At 40.6% G+C, this 17,000-nt stretch overlaps 1 protein-coding gene across 2 annotated transcripts in view; it reads right to left on the bottom strand.

Annotated features, from left to right (window-relative positions):
* Window positions 1-17,000, bottom strand: part of PTPRB (protein tyrosine phosphatase receptor type B) — a 176,098-nt gene that overhangs the window by 74,316 nt on the left and 84,782 nt on the right. For both annotated transcript variants that reach the window (XM_040344003.1, XM_040344004.1), the window contains 5 exons: window positions 9,622-9,900; window positions 6,155-6,412; window positions 4,850-5,113; window positions 2,798-3,064; window positions 391-651 (listed from right to left, as the gene is read on the bottom strand). In XM_040344003.1, the coding sequence (XP_040199937.1) occupies window positions 391-651; window positions 2,798-3,064; window positions 4,850-5,113; window positions 6,155-6,412; window positions 9,622-9,900 (1,329 nt within the window). The remainder of the gene's footprint in view (window positions 1-390; window positions 652-2,797; window positions 3,065-4,849; window positions 5,114-6,154; window positions 6,413-9,621; window positions 9,901-17,000) is intronic.

Genomic DNA, 17,000 nt, shown 5'->3' with positions numbered 1-17,000 from the left:
CTATTTATCTTAAGTGGGGACACCATGGTTATTCTCTGTGGTGCCAGGTATTTCAATTTTTTTCCCAATCATGGATTTGTTTGTCCCTATACTTTACTTAGTAATTAACTGGGGGGCCTGCTTTGGCTGGTTCCTAAGGATTGGAGTCCTGGTTTTGGCCAGGTGGACTAAAGTGCCTTGCACTGCAGGGGGATTCAGGGATCTAGGCCCTCTCACTTTGGAGGATGAACATCACTGTACTCTTGTGTACCTTTTCATGTGCTGTGGCTTCATAGTTTACTTTTTTGTTCACATGGAAGCTGCTTTTACCTATATAATAAGACATCAGCTAAATTACTATATTACACTAAGGGTTTTCTTTATCGCTGAAAGTTCAAAAAGCATTCTCACCTGTCCTTCCTTCGACAGAAGTCCAATTGTTGAGATCTCCACTGATACTAGTAACTTTGGCGGTATACTTTCTTCCAGGTACTAGGTCAGTAAAGGTGAATTCCTTGGCTTCCTTGGCAAGAACTTTGTTGATGAGTGTAAGATCCCTGTCTGCAAGTGAAACCACATAACTGTCCCACTCTGCAAGAGGCGTCAGCCATGTCACTGTGAATGAAGACTCGTTGGCATGCTTAACCCTAAGCTGCAAGACAGACTGAGGAGCTGTGACAGAGGGAAAATACAACCACATGAATACAAGAAAACACTAGGAAACTAACTTTTATATACTGCTTTTCACATTTGATATTACTATTTCAAAATTAGAACAATAAAGGTGACTGAATTTTTTTTTTTTTTATGTTAAAACGAATGCTTGGATCTGCAGCAATTCACTAAGTAAATAAAGGAATAAGTTACAATTTACTATACAATATATTCTAGATGCAACCATTTTGTATGATTCATCATAACTGCAATAAAGAATAAATATAAAGTGTATCTGCAGCATCCAGGTGCAGTAAGTAATGAAAACTCCTAACTCTCTGCAGCTTTCTGTTAGAGTCAGAGATTAAAATAGTAGGTGCCAAAAGAAGTGGTGATATTCCGTAGATGATTTCTCCACTATGGCAGCATGAACTATGAAAACAAAGTGATTTGCATTCAGATGGCTCTACAAAACACTCTTCACGTATGATAGAATTGCTTTATTTGTGAAATTTAAAAGCCTCGGTATGGTGGATCCAAACACCTGTGCAGTCATGCTTATACTGTACTTGGCTTGGAGCATATGCAGAAACAGGCCTATGAAGTCATAAAAGACAAAAATCTGAACTGATCTTAACCACTTAAGCCCAGGACCAAAATGCAGCTAAAAGACCAGGCCAGGTTTTGCGATTCGGCACTGCGTCGCTTTAACAGACAATTGCGCGGTCGTGCGACGTGGCTCCCAAACAAAATTGATGTCCTTTTTTTCCCACAAATAGAGCTTTCTTTTGGTGGTATTTGATCACCTCTGCGGTTTTTATTTTTTGGGCTATAAACAAAAATAGAGCGACAGTTTACACACAGCTCTCCCCGTTCTTCAGCTCCGGGGAGCGTTCGCGCGCGCGGGGGGGGGGGGTGCTTCTAGAAACGAATAGCCGCCCCCTCATCCCGGATCGCTTCCAGACGATTACCGACCACCGCATGTACTGGGGGGGGGTCCCGATCGGACCCCCGACCCACGTCTAGGCAGGGACGTACGTGTACGCCCATCTGCCTGTACGTGCCATTCTGTGGATGTATATGTACATGCGGCGGTTGTTAAGTGGTTAAAGAATATCTAAGCCCTAAAGCAAAAATGTCATATATCACAGCTTACCATTCCTTAGATGTAGTAGTTGCATTTATTTATTTTTCGTGCTTTTTCACATTTTATTTGTAACTGGTTGTCCTGTCATTAACATGCTTCCTATTCTACATTAACAACGCTCACTCACTATACTGCAGGGGTCTCAAACTGGTGGCCCTCCAGCTGTTGCAAAACTACAAGTCCCATCATGACTCTGCCCATGGAAGTCATGCTTGTTACTGTCAGCATTGCAATGCCTCATGGGACGTTCGCAACAGCTGGAAGGCCCTCAGTTTGAGACCCCTGCTGTACTGTATCTATGGAGAAGCAAAGTTGTCAGTCTATGCTTCTCTTTTGATTTGGACTACCAACACCTCCCCCTCTCCATTGCATAGGGGGCATTGTTTTGTAGTTTACAGTAGGTATCTGGGAAGATTGATATTTTTTCAAATTTCAGCTTAACAGGCAGTTGTAAGGGCACTGAATTTGTGACAGAATCAATATGACATTTTTCTATACTTACAGAAAATGTACTTAGCCTCAAAAAAGAAAATGAATGCAATTATCACATCTAAGGGCTGGTAAGCGATAATATATTACAGTGACATCACACGGATAATTGTCATATTATTCCTTGATCTAATTTTTACTTGAATTCAATTTGGTGCGACACTTTTTTTATACATATGAAATATAGTACAATTTTTTTTAGTGTTAAGCGAACCTTTAAGGCTTTTATCACTTTTTGTGCTTAGTTTAAATTTCTCCTTTAAGCATTGCTTCTGGACCTAAGCAGTTATAAGACAAGACTTCAGACTACAAAATATTCACTTACTTGATTACATGGGAATATTTTAATAAAGTACAATGTTCAACTTGCAAAAACTGTAATAGCAGTTGGGATGCTGATGGTTGTGTTTCTTCTTTTTTTTTTCGTTTTGCGAAACAAAGGGCCAGCTTACTTTCTGGATTCATGTACAGTAACTAAAAAATGTTGATACTTGTCATAAACTTAATTGTAATACAAATAAGGCTGACCTGTTCTGCCTTTGCAGTAAGCTTTATTTGTTAGACCTCCACTCTCCACAACGACCGTGATGTCATACTGCCTTCCAGGTATGAGTTCTGTGTCCTGAATAATATATTCCTTAATGTGCTTTTCCAGGGTCGTGTTGAGCAAAACCACATTCTGGTTGTAGAGCACCACATAGTATCTTTCCCATTCTCCAGCAGGGGGCAGCCAGCTTACACGCAGGGATCGTATGCCATTGCTGGCGGCTTTTAAATCTGAAACTCTCTCTGGGACTGGAAAAGACAATGCAAAGAAGTGTAAAGAGGAATGATGAAAATATTGTTTACACTTTCAATCTGAAATCTCCCAGAGGCAAATAATGTAAGCAGCCCTGCACTTAATATGGATTAATACATTTTGCACACAAACTTACACGTTGATATTATCTGGTGTTATTATTATCCTAATTATTGTTATTATCTGTAAAAAAATGATTTTTACAGATTATGCCTTTATTTTTTTACAGGTTATGCCATGTTATTCCAAAACAAAATAAAAAAATGGAGTTAACTAAAGAACAGCTGTACAATAGATTTTCCACCACTGGTCTGTGTAACTGTTCAACATGGCTATGCATACATAATAACGATGAGAAACTTTTGACTATGGTGCAGCTGTCCTGTAAAGCTAAACTCCAACAGCTAAATACACATAAAACATGTATGAGATCTGTTTCAGCTGCTAAAGAATTTGTATTTCTGACAGTACGGTTCTGAAATGTATACAGCTCTGCCATAGCCAGGCCCGGATTTACTCCCTTTGCCACCCCAAGGCCGAGTCCTTCAATGCCGCCCCCGCAGTACAGGGGGGACATTATCTGCTGGGGGACTTTTTTGGCAGGACACTGAGAAGCAGGGGGGGGTGCTGACATTGAGAGGGGTGCTGCTGCTGAAAATTGCATTGGGAAGCGGGGGGGTGCTCACCTCCTCTTCCCTCAGTTTTCTCTCCTCTCACCATCCGTGACATGACAGGGGGGAGCTCTCTGGCCATAGCGGATGAGGAGACCTGATTTTTCTGTAGTGCAAAGGGACATTTAGATTGGCATTTTTATTGTTCACATATGGTCACTGCAGCATACCTGGTTGGCTCCTTGTGACGCTTCTATCTCCCCAGCCTGAGCTCTGCTGTGCAGGGGATTACAAGAGGTTGACACTAGGTGAAACTCATTCAGGATCACTTAATTATAGATCAGCTTTTAGGCTCTGTTCACACTGGTGCAACAAACGCTCCGACTTTGGGAGCACATGCCGCATGACATGTACAAATCAATAGTTCCCTAGGAGAGCTGTCTCAACTGGTCCGACACAAGTCAGTCTGACTTTAGCAAAGGTTCCTGCACTATATTGTTCCTACTTTGGTCCGTTTTCAATATCATTGAAGTCGGATTAAAGTCGGATCCTCGTCCTAACCATCCGACATGGTGATTATAGCAACAAAAAAAGGAATTTATGTCACACTGGGATTGTTTTGATTGGTCAAAGGACAGTCAGACTATATCAAAGTTGGAGAAAAATTGTATCCTGGTCATTCAAGTCAGATAGAAGTAGGACCGAAGTAGGTCCGATGTAGGACTGATGTCACAGGGCAAGGTAGGATAACATTCGTACAACAGTCTTATCGTACCGGTGTGAACCTGGCCTCAAGAGGCTACTCACACACATGGGAAAGCTGGTCTCTTGCTTTCATAGGTCACTGCACAGCATTCTGCTTTGCACCATATTAGTGAAAAGCTACAGTTTGTTGCTAGCTGCATATGTGAAAAAATGTATATGTTGTTGAGGTTGCAAAGTAGATAAGAAACACCACGTTATTTTTATGAATATCATGCTGTAAGCATCTGACTAAAAATAACAACTATATCTTGTATAACATAGAGTATACATTACCTTTACTGCTAAAAGAGATGTTTTAGGAAAAAAAATATGTAATGACTGGCCTGACACAATCACATTCTGCTTAGATAAAAAATGTATAGGTTGCCAACAGCAATAATGGCACACAAGGAAAAGAATACTCACCAGTCCTCCCAACTGCCATCTTGTCAGTGCTTAATTCTCCAGCAATACATGTGACGTTAACCTGATAAAGACGTCCTGGTGTTAATTCATTAAAGATGACCTCTGTAGAAGCAGCATTCAGAGTTCTGCTGTGCTTTATTGAACCTTGTTCAGTCAACGAGACGTTGTAAGAATCTAGCTTGCCTTCAGGTGCTTTCCAGCGAACTTTCAATGTGGTAGAACTTCCATCATTCTGCACATTTAGATTAGAGACCTGAGCGGGAGCTAAGAGGGGAAGCATAAAGAACCTTAATGATTTTGTCAAGTAAGGTTAAGAACATCCAAAACCTACAATTAGGGAGTATAGTATATACCAGGGGTCTCCAAACCTTTCAAACAAAGGGCCACTTTCTTGTCCTTTAGACTTTAGAAGGGCCAGATTGTGGCCAACAGGGCCAGAAAATGTCACGGGCCCAGCATCAGTGAGAATAAATATGGCCTCAGGGTTGGTGGTCAATAGGAGAAGGAGTATTCCAACATTTGTGAGAGGGATAGTATCCCATCATTGGTATCGGTGGAAGATATAGTGCCCCATTGTTGGTGCAGACTGCAGTTCCTCTTTAACATATAAGACCGCAATCTAAAGGAAGCATGTAGCTGTACATTTTGGATGTGAACACATTGATCTGAAAATGGCCAAAACTTTGGAGTTTGGATAAATGTGATGAATTCCAGGCAAAAAGAAGACTCTGATTATATTAAATATGTGCCTGCAGATTTGTCCCGTCTGAGAAGAATCACTCAACATTTCCATCTAGACAATTAAGATTCTTGAACATAATGTATATTATTTGATATGGAGAATCAGCATGCACATAATAAGGAGGATCTTAGATCTGCAAGAACCAGGGAAGGGCATTAATTTGCCATATCCATCTAATTCATGGATTGATTTTTTATCTCTTAAGTCTACTATACATTTTGCATTAATTTGAAGATGAAATAAAAAGTCAGTTCTTCCTTATGGTGGTTTAAGTTCATTTCTTAGTTTCCTGTGACTAAGATTATTGCAATGACTAAGATCTTGGAAATTAATAAACAGCATTAGCTAAATTTTACTTTGACAAAATTACAGTGCCTAGGGTCCTCACATTGGAACTAGATACTCCTGGATTACAAGACTCAAGCTGTGGTGTAGAATCACAGCTTTCTTGGGTAAGGACCTGCATTTAGGTAATAATGCATGTTGAAGGAAAAAAAAAATACAATTACATAATAATTGATTTTGATGCTTTTTCAATTAGTATATCTCTGCTCTTGGATTACCTGTTCTTGCTATTTTAGAATTTCCATTCTGTAAACCTGCAGCTTCAGTGATGACTGTGATATTATAAATATGTCCTGGTAGAAGACCATGAAATGTATGTCCAGTAACATGTGCATCCACATTGAGTTCATTCATTGTCCTCTCCTGACTCCATAAGATCAGCTTGAATTTCTCTGAGATTCCAGATCCAGGCTTCCAGGTAACTTGGATGCTGTCTGTTTTACTCACAACATCAACAATCTTTACAGCCATTGGCACTAAACGGAAAGGAAGAAGATGTCTTTAACTTCATCAGTCACTGCCACTAAAATTACTAATGCTTGCAAACGACCCAATATATAAATATGCAGTTCAAATAATACATGAAACATGATACACAAAAGCAAAACATGCAAATTTAATAAAAAACAGTAACAGGGACATTTATAAAGCAGCCCTTCGGCAACAATCCTAGAAACATATCAAACAAGCTACCCTCATTTGCTGACACTATTAAAAGGAAACCTGTGCTAGAAGGTAATGGAGCTTACTATTGATGACCTCTTCCTCTGAAAAAATAATAGTAGTGAAGTTACTAAAGTGCTGATATGAATATTTAAGTATGGTACTGATTAAAAAAAGATAAATAAATGATTAAAGCTGCAACCATAAAATTAGTGTTCTAACACCGTGAATAGTGATATGTTAACAAGTGATAGTGCGCTAAAATCAGCTTGAGAAAGTCACGTGACATGTGACGCAACGCGTCGGGAGGAGCAAGTGACAATATCTATCGTGTTTGAACATAGTAGATGTGGACTGAGGAGGAACAATTACACACAAGGAAACCATAAAGGAATACAAGAGAGATCACCCAAATGCAAAGTGTCAAACAGGTTGTAGATATGTGCACACTGAAATATTTAGTTTCGGAATTTAGTTTTTGTCCGAAAAATGTATTTATTTAGTTACTCCCGAAATGTGTTTTTATCTTTTTTGTTTTGTTAAAAAATGCATTCGTCCGGAAATCCGAATGAAGTAAGGTCGAATCTGTCATTGAAGGCTTATGGTGTCTGTCGAATGTTCTAAGAAGATTCAATAGGGCAGCTAAACTGTACGACGCCGCCATCGTACATTTCCGGTCGAATGTTCCTTCCACAAGCTATAGAAGAATTCTAATGTTGTATGACACTAGTAATTATTATATTTATAAATTATTATTACTAGTCAACTAACATTCATATTCTTCTATAGCCTATGGGCCGATCATTTGACAGGAAATGTACGATCGCTGTGTCGTACAGTTTAGCTGCTTGTCAAATCTTCTTAGAACTTTCGACAGACACCATAAGCCTTCAATGACAGATGCAACGTTTGTATGTTTTTCGCTGCTTCATCGAATCTTCGTTGTTCATTTCGAATGTTCTACCTCAACACTGTCTCTATAATGTCAAATCTTTTCTCTCTATGTCGAATATTTTTTCTCTATGTAGAATAATCTTGGACTAATAGAGTTAAGGTTAGGCACATTCGACCACAGGTTCGATAGACACAGATTGCTATTGTCAGCGTCATGTCGAATCTCCTATCTATAGCAAACTGTTTTAGCAACGAAAATGAAAAGAAAAAGCATTTTTTATGTCGGATCTTTCAGATTTCGGATTCTGCACGTTTTCATTTGTTAAAACGATAACGAACATACCTGAAATTTGGACGAAAATGCATTCGGACTAAAACGAATGCACATGTCTAACGGATTGTGGGCAGGTTTGCTCTATATTAGAAAACAACAGAGAGTCTATGCTTTGACTTAAAGCGGAGGTTCACCCGCACATGACACTATTTCCCCCTAGATGGATGCTCGTTTTGTCTAGGGGAATCGGCTAGTTGTTTTAAAATATGATCCGTACTTACCGTTTACGAGATGCATCTTCTCCGCCGCTTCCGGGTATGGGCTGCGGGACTGGGCGTTCCTATTTTGATTGACAGTCTTCCGAGAGGCTTCCGACGGTCGCATCCATCGCGTCACGATTTTCCGAAAGAAGCCGAACGTCGGTGCGCAGGCGCAGTATAGAGCCGCACCGACGTTCGGCTTCTTTCGGCTACTAGTGACGCGATGGATGCGACCGTCGGAAGCCTCTCAGAAGACTGTCAATCAAGAAGGAACGCCCGCTCCCGAAGACCCATACCCGGAAGCGACAGAGGAGATGCATCTCGAAAACGGTAAGTACAGCTCATATTTTAAAACAACTAGCCGATTCCCCTAGACAAAACGAGCATCCATCTAAGGGGAAAACATAAAAAAAAAACATAATTGGGTGAACTCCTTCTTTAATTGAATAGGCTAATCAATGCAATTAGTTGGTGACTATTGTGTACTTTGGGAAGTTATATCCTGTCACAATTCACACAATTTTTATTATTTAATTGTGTTTTAGCATATATATCACTTTTCTACATATTTTACACAATTTTGAATATTTAATTGCTACATGTATATGTATTTATAGCTATTCAATCTGTGCTTTAACAAGAGATTGATTTTAGTGCACCATCACTTAACTTAACATATTCTGAAAAAATGAGTTGCCTGGCTGTTGTACTTCCATGTTATCAATGCTTCTTAAGGAACTTACCTGGGTCAAATCTGAAGATTAGGGGTTCTGGCTTCACTCTGAATTTCTAGTCTGCCTGGTACAGATTTACTAAGTCAGAAAGTATTGAATCTAGACAGCTAACTAGTATTTGTAGAAGGAAAGCAATGGCTGCCTCCAAAGTTATGGCGCTAAAAGTTGCCTTAAAACAGTATTCATGCTAGTAGTTTAACAAATGCCTCCAATCATACTGTGGAGTAGAAATCTATTCAAACTCTGCAATTTTTGTCCATTACGGCCTGCATTTTTTGGCACATTAATAAAATCAGGACTACTGTGTAGATCCTACGGTGTCCTACAGAATTCTCTCTACCTAATGCCGCAGAAAGAACTCTGTGATAAAGGAAAGTCAGTCACATTACTTTGTTAGGGCACAAGACCAGGCTTTCTTCCCTACTTTTTTTATTCCATCAATTTCTGTCAGGATCCAGAAGCCAGTGGAGCACTAAGCACATTTATAAAGCACATTGCTATAAATTACATGTTTTTTTCTCCAACCCAAAACTAATAGGCCTAAATATACAGTATATTGCACTATACAAACATTTTTAATGCAGAACAGCCAATTAAATAACCCAACGATTCTTTAAAAGTATAACTCCCTGTATAAAAGCACATGCAATAGTAAAAACAATGGTAAACTTATTAAACTGATATACTCATATTACTTTAGGGGGAATATGAGCCATTAATACATTTCTACGGGGCCAGTTCTTAACAAGAAAATCAATAATATGTTTTTTCAAAACTTTGAAAGTACATATTGGAGCACACAAATGTATATACACTTTATCTGTAGTTATAAACAGTGATAACTATAGTAGTAGACTTACCTGTGGAGGCGTTGATGAACATAGTAGGGGTGCTTTTCATCCCAGAAATAGCTTTAATAGAAACAATATATTTGGTGCCTGGATTCAGGTTTGTAAACGTTGCTTCTTTTACTGTACTACTGCCAGGGACATCATTCTTTTGGACAATTTCCCTTTTGTCATTAAGTAAATGCAGTTCATATTCATCTATCCATCCTAAAGATGGTTTCCAGGAGACCTGGAAACTAGTTGATGTGACTGTGTTTCTTCTTACCTCAAATTCTGATGGTGGAAGAGGGTCTAAAATAAAGGAAACAACACACAATATAAGATTTTTTATTTTGTTAATATCTTCATGTAGTCTTTTATTTGCAATGAACATCAAGTTAGCTGTTTATTATGTCTACATAGGATTATGAAAAATCATGCATTGTCCCTTCTCTTTGTTTCTATTATTCTACATATGCCATGCATGGTTAGATAATATCCTGTACCTGGGAAACGTTTGCACTCTGGATGCCTCCAGAACTTTCCCATGTGCAATGTTATTACCGAGTACAAGCACATCAGTAGATGTTTGCCTGAAATCAATGAGAGCACCAATAAGCAGGTCTAGAGCAAAATTGCTTAAAGTGCTGAGAGATACAAATTCAGTTCTTACTCCACCTGTCAGATTTGGCAGCAATTGTATGTTTGTATGCACTCACTTTCGGACCTCCCTAGATATCCCAAGTGACCCTCTTCCATGGAACAATTGATTGGCTGAGTTGGATTTTTCTGGATGATCACTGTTGTTTCCCCATAAAATACAGTAAGGCAAACTCAAACTCCAGCAGTGTTCCCCTCCTGTCCTCAGGATCTACCCAAACCAGAGCCAGATCATCCACGAGGTATGTCTAGGGGGCCAACTACAACCTCTGTGTTCCTTTAATAAACCTACAGGATAGCATAGTTGGTCAAAACGTGTCACTTTACAAGGGTGAACACATTTGTAGACAGCTGGTGTCTGATGGAGGGCACTATGCCAGTACGGACAATTCAATATGGTTTTCTTGGTTTGGATTGTGTCTATTAAAATCCTTATCAATGTCAATCGAAGGGGTGGGCGGAGGGTCTAAAACTGCTTGCTCAGTATTGCTCAGTGTGTCTGAAGAATAACTGTGTTTCACTGAACAGATGGTAAGGAGAAATATTTTGTGTTTCCTAATAGAAGTTCTAGTACTTTGAACATTATGTCTCTGGAGTTGTATGACATAGTTATAACATGGTTTGCGTGCCTAGAAGGTGAGGTTAAAAAATTCAGACTTTATCTAATCTATCTGGCCCAGAAAACAAAACACTTAGTCCCTTTAACATCCGCTAGAACAAAGAAACAATGAAGTTGGGAAGTGCCTGGGCTGAGAGAGTCCTGTCTGGAAACAAACACTTAAGCCGTTTACATTGTTACAGAAATTCTTAGCTGGCAGGCAGCCATCAGTGCAATATTACACAAGTTGTGCCTTGAAATAAAAAAAATGTACAGCCATTCCTTAATGTAGGTGAATAAAACACAATGAAATAAAAAAAAATCCTAACAAATTGTCAGCGCTATTTTTTTCCTTGCACGTAATTGGGTATTCTTTGCAAAGTGACATATGACCACATTTACTAAGTTCTGGGGAAAATTTTCCTGCAATGAACAGCCTATTTGCCTTTAGTAACTCAACCACATTTTCTCTCCCAGTTACAATGTATACATCTCTGAAGAAAGAAAAGCAAATCCAGGCAAAATTGCTACAGTAAAACCTTGGTTTGCGAGCATAATTCGTTCCAGAAACATGCTTGTAATCCAAAGCACTTGTATATCAAAGCATTTTTTTTACAGGGTATAAAAGAGAAGAGAGTCACCTCTAAGTGTAGCAATAAGTTGCTAAATGTTGTACCTTCATTAAATATAACCATATTGCTACACTTAGAGGCTCCTCTCTTCTTTTTTATACTCACTTGTGACATGACGCTACTCTTATATCAAGACATCGCTTGTATATCAAGACAACATGTATTAAAAATTTTGCTTGTCTTGCAAAATGCTCTCAAACCAAGTTACTCTCAAACCAAGGTTTTACTGTAATACCTTCCAGGAATCTTTGCAATTTTGCTAAAGATTGACTTTGAATTGTATGCAATCCATGCAGTAAGATGCAAAGGGAATTACACAGTGCCTTTGAATAGAACTGCAGTATCTTGTACACAAGTCCTGTGCTGAAATGAATGCAGGCTCACACTCAGGGTTACTTAGAAACTACAACCGGCCATAGATGGCACAGGAAAGAAAATTGTTGATTCCTCCATCAACACAGTCAGGCCCCGTACACACGTCCGAGAAACTCGACGGGCAAAACACATCGTTTTGCTCGTCGAGTTCCTTGTGAAGCCGCCGAGGATCTCGGCGTTTCCTCATTGACTAACGAGGAAATAGAGAACATGTTCTCTATTTGGCCCGACGAGATCCTCGTCGGTTTCCTCGGCCAAAAGTGTACAGACGACCGGGTTTCTCGGCAGAATACGGCTCCGATCGAGTTTCTGGCTGAATTATGCCGAGAAATTTGGTCGTGTGTATGGGGCCTCAGTGTTGACAGGGAGAATCCCTCCTGTGGAGCTATTGTGTTCTACCTGGGGAGGCGGGGGGAGCCGTCCCGACTGGGAGGACTCACAGTAAGTATTGTTAGCGACTTTAGCCGCTGGCAATAATCACATGACAAATCAGACAGGCTGGTTGTTCCCAAGTTGATCGATAGTTTAACATGGGTACAATCAGCCTGCCCATACATTGTTCGAATCACAGCCGGTCCCTGCAGAACCGGCCAAGATTCAGACCGTCCATGGCCAGCTTAAAAACTATGCTCGCACCTCAAAATTACACCATCACAAAGACTGGAATAGGGGATTATCCTTTGAGACAGAATCATCTCTCCCATCTACCAGTTTGCATACGCCATTCAGTCAAACAGGAGCCAAATGCCAAAACGAATAAATACACCTGCACTTTAGGCCCCATTCACACCTGAGCATTTTGTAGCTTGAAGCCTCAAGCTACAAAATGCTGGAGGGGGAAAAATCTCTATGGAGATGGTTCACATCTCCACTCCAAAACGCCTGAACCCAGAAGCTCCAAAACGCCTGAGGCTCAAACAAGTTCTGTAACTTTTTTTTTTAGGCAGATTTGGGCGTTTTTCTGCTTTTTACATTGGTGACCTTTTGACCTGTACAAAATTGCAGCAAAAAGGTGTCAGAATCATGGCAAAACACTGCAAAATCACTGTATATATATATTGTATACAGGTTTTGCTCCCTCCTTGCCGTAAACTGCATTGGTTGTGCGTTACTGCTACTTCTCACTTAGCTTAATGAATAAGATGAAGAAAATTAAAAATGTACTTTGCAAAGAATTCTCTTTCATGTGATGGGACATTTACAAAAACAGGATTTTTTGCTTACATGATTGGTAAGATTGCAGTCAGCATTGCCTCACTTAAAGTATAATTCTTGCCTAAAAATGGCCTTAAAAATGCTCCGATCCAGTCACATGATACCTTGTGTCAGCCAGCAGCTGCTGCAGGGGAGAGGAGAGGATGCTCTGCAGTCCCTCCTCTCCCCTGCAGCCGCTGCTAACTGACACAGGGGAGCAAGACTAAGTGGGCAAGCTGAAAATAGGTAAGTATTCACATTTTTACTTTTTTTTTTTTTTTTTTTTTACAAAGGTTAATCAACATAGGTAGCATGGGGGGAGGGGGTTATGTTTGTGGCTAGTTAGAGTTAGGCAAGAATTCTACTTTAATTCATTGGTAAAAATTCACTTTGCTAGGTAAACAGCCACTATTACAGGTGTGTTGGAGACTCAACATATGTTGTTCTAAGAGGAATTTAGAGACTGAAGAAAAGTTGCATGAGCCTGCTAGATTTCACTGTCATTACAGTCTCTCCACAAACCAATGCTCACACTGCTGACTCCTGCGGTTTGAAAAAGATCACACAAATATCATTGGGCATCCATGGCTCCAGTAACTTATTTACACATGTCTACATTTACTATAAAAAACTAAAATATGGAAGAACAAGCTCCTAAAAATGAGAAAGTCATTGCTTTAACTGCACACTTGTACTCACTGAAAATACTCTAAACTTTTCCTTTTGTTAAAATAATTTTAAAACATTAAAGTATATGTAAAGTCAAATCTATTTTTGTTTTGAATAGAGTAGGAAAAGGTAAAAACCCTGTTAAGTATTTTCTTTTTCTGTTTGTGTGCTCTTGGGAAAATTTCCCATCGTTTCCTATTCTAGAGACACAGGAGATAGTAGGAGGAGCTATTTTGGCAGCACGAGAATATTCCCTCTTAGTTTTCACCAGAAAGTGTCCCCATTGGAAGATTTCCTCTTTCCTCCTGTTTCTATGGCAATTGAATGGATGGACACAATGGGGGTTATTTACTAAAACTGGAGCCTGCAAAATCTGGTGCAGCTCTGCATAGAAACCAATCAGCTTCCAGGTTTTATTGTCAAAGCTTAATTGAACAAAGTGATGTTAGAAGCTGATTGGCTATTATGCACAGCTGCACCAGATTTTAAGAGAGGATGAATCTTGAGTTTGCCCCCCCAAAATATTATAAGATCTGGCAACCATAGATAGATGCACTTGGTGACCCAACCTAGCAGTCTAATGATGGAAATGAGTCAAAATCCATTTCTCACATTGTACAAAGATTCGTATCGGATTCATTTTAGGCACTCTACAACCGATTCTTATCAGATTCATTTCATACACCTTACAACATATTTGTATCGGATTTATTTCATACACCTATAACCCATTTGTATCGGATTTATTTCATGCACTCTGCAACCGATTCGTATCGGATTCATTGCATACACTTTACAACCGATTCGTATAGGATTCATTTCATACACTCTACAACCGATTCATATGGGATGTCATACACTCTCAGGCATGGTTACAACCATTCATGATTATAGTTTATTCCTAGATACTCAAATTTCTGCTATCCTTTTCTTTTTTTACCTGCCAATAAAGCTACTTTCTTGCAAACGTTGCAGGCATTTCTCCAGTGGCACACAATCGGCCACACATCATTTCTCCAGTAGCACTCAAAAGAAAAAAGAGAGAGAAAAAAACAAACACACAGGGATCGCATCTTCACCAGGGGGCCAGTGGCATTTCAAGAGGTGGGGCAGGTAATTTTACCAAAAAAAATGGGACTTATATGTCACCCTCACTACAGGTTCTCGGTCGACTAAATTCCTGACTGAATTTTCAACTTCGACCAGCACTTTGCAACTAGGGCATAGAGTTAAGTGTAGTACACGGGTGTCACTCTCACATCAACCTACAGCACCCTTTAACAAAACGTTCACTTCACATAAACAATTTTGGCTGCTCATCGGGCGTTAGTTACTATCACATGTTTCTTTTGCATGTCACTCTGTTTTCAAAGGGCGTCCCTTTACCTGCGCAGACAAGGTCGCCAAACGTTAAGCTTGCTGACAGTGCAAGCATTGGCAGGCTGAGCATACATCACAAACTACAGAACGCAACATTCCTACTTAGGCCATACCAGACTTCAGCTTCTCGCCCCAGTATGCCCTGGGGTTCTGTTCTGCAGGTTTGTGCTCAGCACTGATGGGCACCCGAGCTATCGATTACCTGGCCAGTCACCTCCTGGCTCACCTCGGTTGTCACGCACTCTTTCGAATTTTCAAAAATTTTCAAAAGCGTTCAACGCTTCAGAACGGAAACCAGCCTCTAACTGCGCTTGTGGTTCCATTTCCTGTCCTTCTCGTTTTCCTTCTTTTCTATTATTCTGTATCCAGCTCTGCTCACTATCCTACTGCAACCACTCCTCTTAACACATGCACCCCCCTCTAGTTGTCTTTAGCTGGAGCCATATCACAGGCCGGCAGTGCAGACTTTTCCTCTGGCCCTCTGTCACCCTCCACGATTTCAGAGTGTGACAGTGTGCAGTCCCTCAGCGGATGGACCATCCCCAGGATTTTACAGTAGAGCTGTGATGCAGGGGCGTTCCCTACCCAGCTACAGCCAGGAAATTCAAGCTCTTTAGGCTGATCTTCCATTGCCAGTGACAGGTCATCCCAACACCCATCCCTGCAATTGTATCTAGTTGCACCAGCGGTACAATGATTAGTACCTCTAGCGGTTCTATCTATTACGCAACTTACTACTGTTCTGTTTCTATCCTGAGGCATCTGCCATAAGCTACTAATCGTTACTCAGACCAATCCATTCGTACGCTCGTGCATACTGATAACTTAGCGGATATTATGCTTCACATACTCTGACAGCTCATTTCACACATCCTACTGCTCGATTCGGGTCTAGGCGCGTCACCAGCACAACAATCCGAATCCTCAACATGACACAACAAGATTCCATTTGTCATATAGCTTCCTGCAGCCCGGTCTCCATCATGAGCATCACAAGCTACCAGTCCTTATTCAGTCCGACCGTTCGTTCGTACATACTCACAATCTATACAATATACAACTGAATTTCAACTATGGGACTTGCAACGTTAGCCAATGCCGGCTGCTTCACATTTGAGTCACGGGCCATAGAGCACATCCTAAAGTCGCGTGCAACCTCAAGCAGTACAACACTTCAAGACCAGACTGAGTGGAGGTTCGGTAGCTGGGGTTTTACCTTTCCTCACACTGACTCTCTCACTGGCCACCTTCCTAGTGCACGGATTTACGTTGGGGTTCAACACCGGACTCATCACGCTACCTCACTCGGCCCACGAGTGCAGAAACCTTTTCTCAGCTGCCACCGATGGGCTAGCCGTAGATATCCTATTACAGTTCAAACTGGACTGGGGGTTTATCATTGGTCCTTTTTGCTGAATCACCTTTCACTACTTGGAGAGTCTGCTCTATTGGGCTCGTCAAGGGCAAGTTTTCAAATTAACTTTGGTTGGTGTACGACTTGTCTGCACCTCATTGTTCCTACATCCCAAGTTTAAACTCTCTAAATCCGTCCGAGAAGTTTTCTCTTGAATATGCATTGGTTGATCCAGCTGTTCAAGCCATTCTTGGCATAGGGACTGCCCTTTGGGCCATCCCTCTGGCCAGGGCTTGGCGTCAAACAGGAAGGTTCATATTACTTTGCCACCAAGTTGACTTTCGGCTCTTAAAACAGCTGTGGCTGTTTGATACCTTCACTCTTACTTGGATCCTGTCGCACCCAGAATCAGGTCGGTTATTCACGACTTTACACTTTGTCAAGGGTATACCAAAATACAGCTACAATCCCTGCTAGGGATGCCTAATTTGCCATGAGGATTATCCCGCAGGGGCGGTCCTTTCATGACTCTTGGTTTTCCTCTCTCATG

Source organism: Rana temporaria, chromosome 3 (assembly GCF_905171775.1).
Source record: "Rana temporaria chromosome 3, aRanTem1.1, whole genome shotgun sequence".
Lineage (NCBI taxonomy): Eukaryota > Metazoa > Chordata > Amphibia > Anura > Ranidae > Rana > Rana temporaria.
The sequence above is the reverse complement of the archived record's forward strand: the minus strand, read 5'-3'. Positions and strand labels throughout refer to the sequence as shown.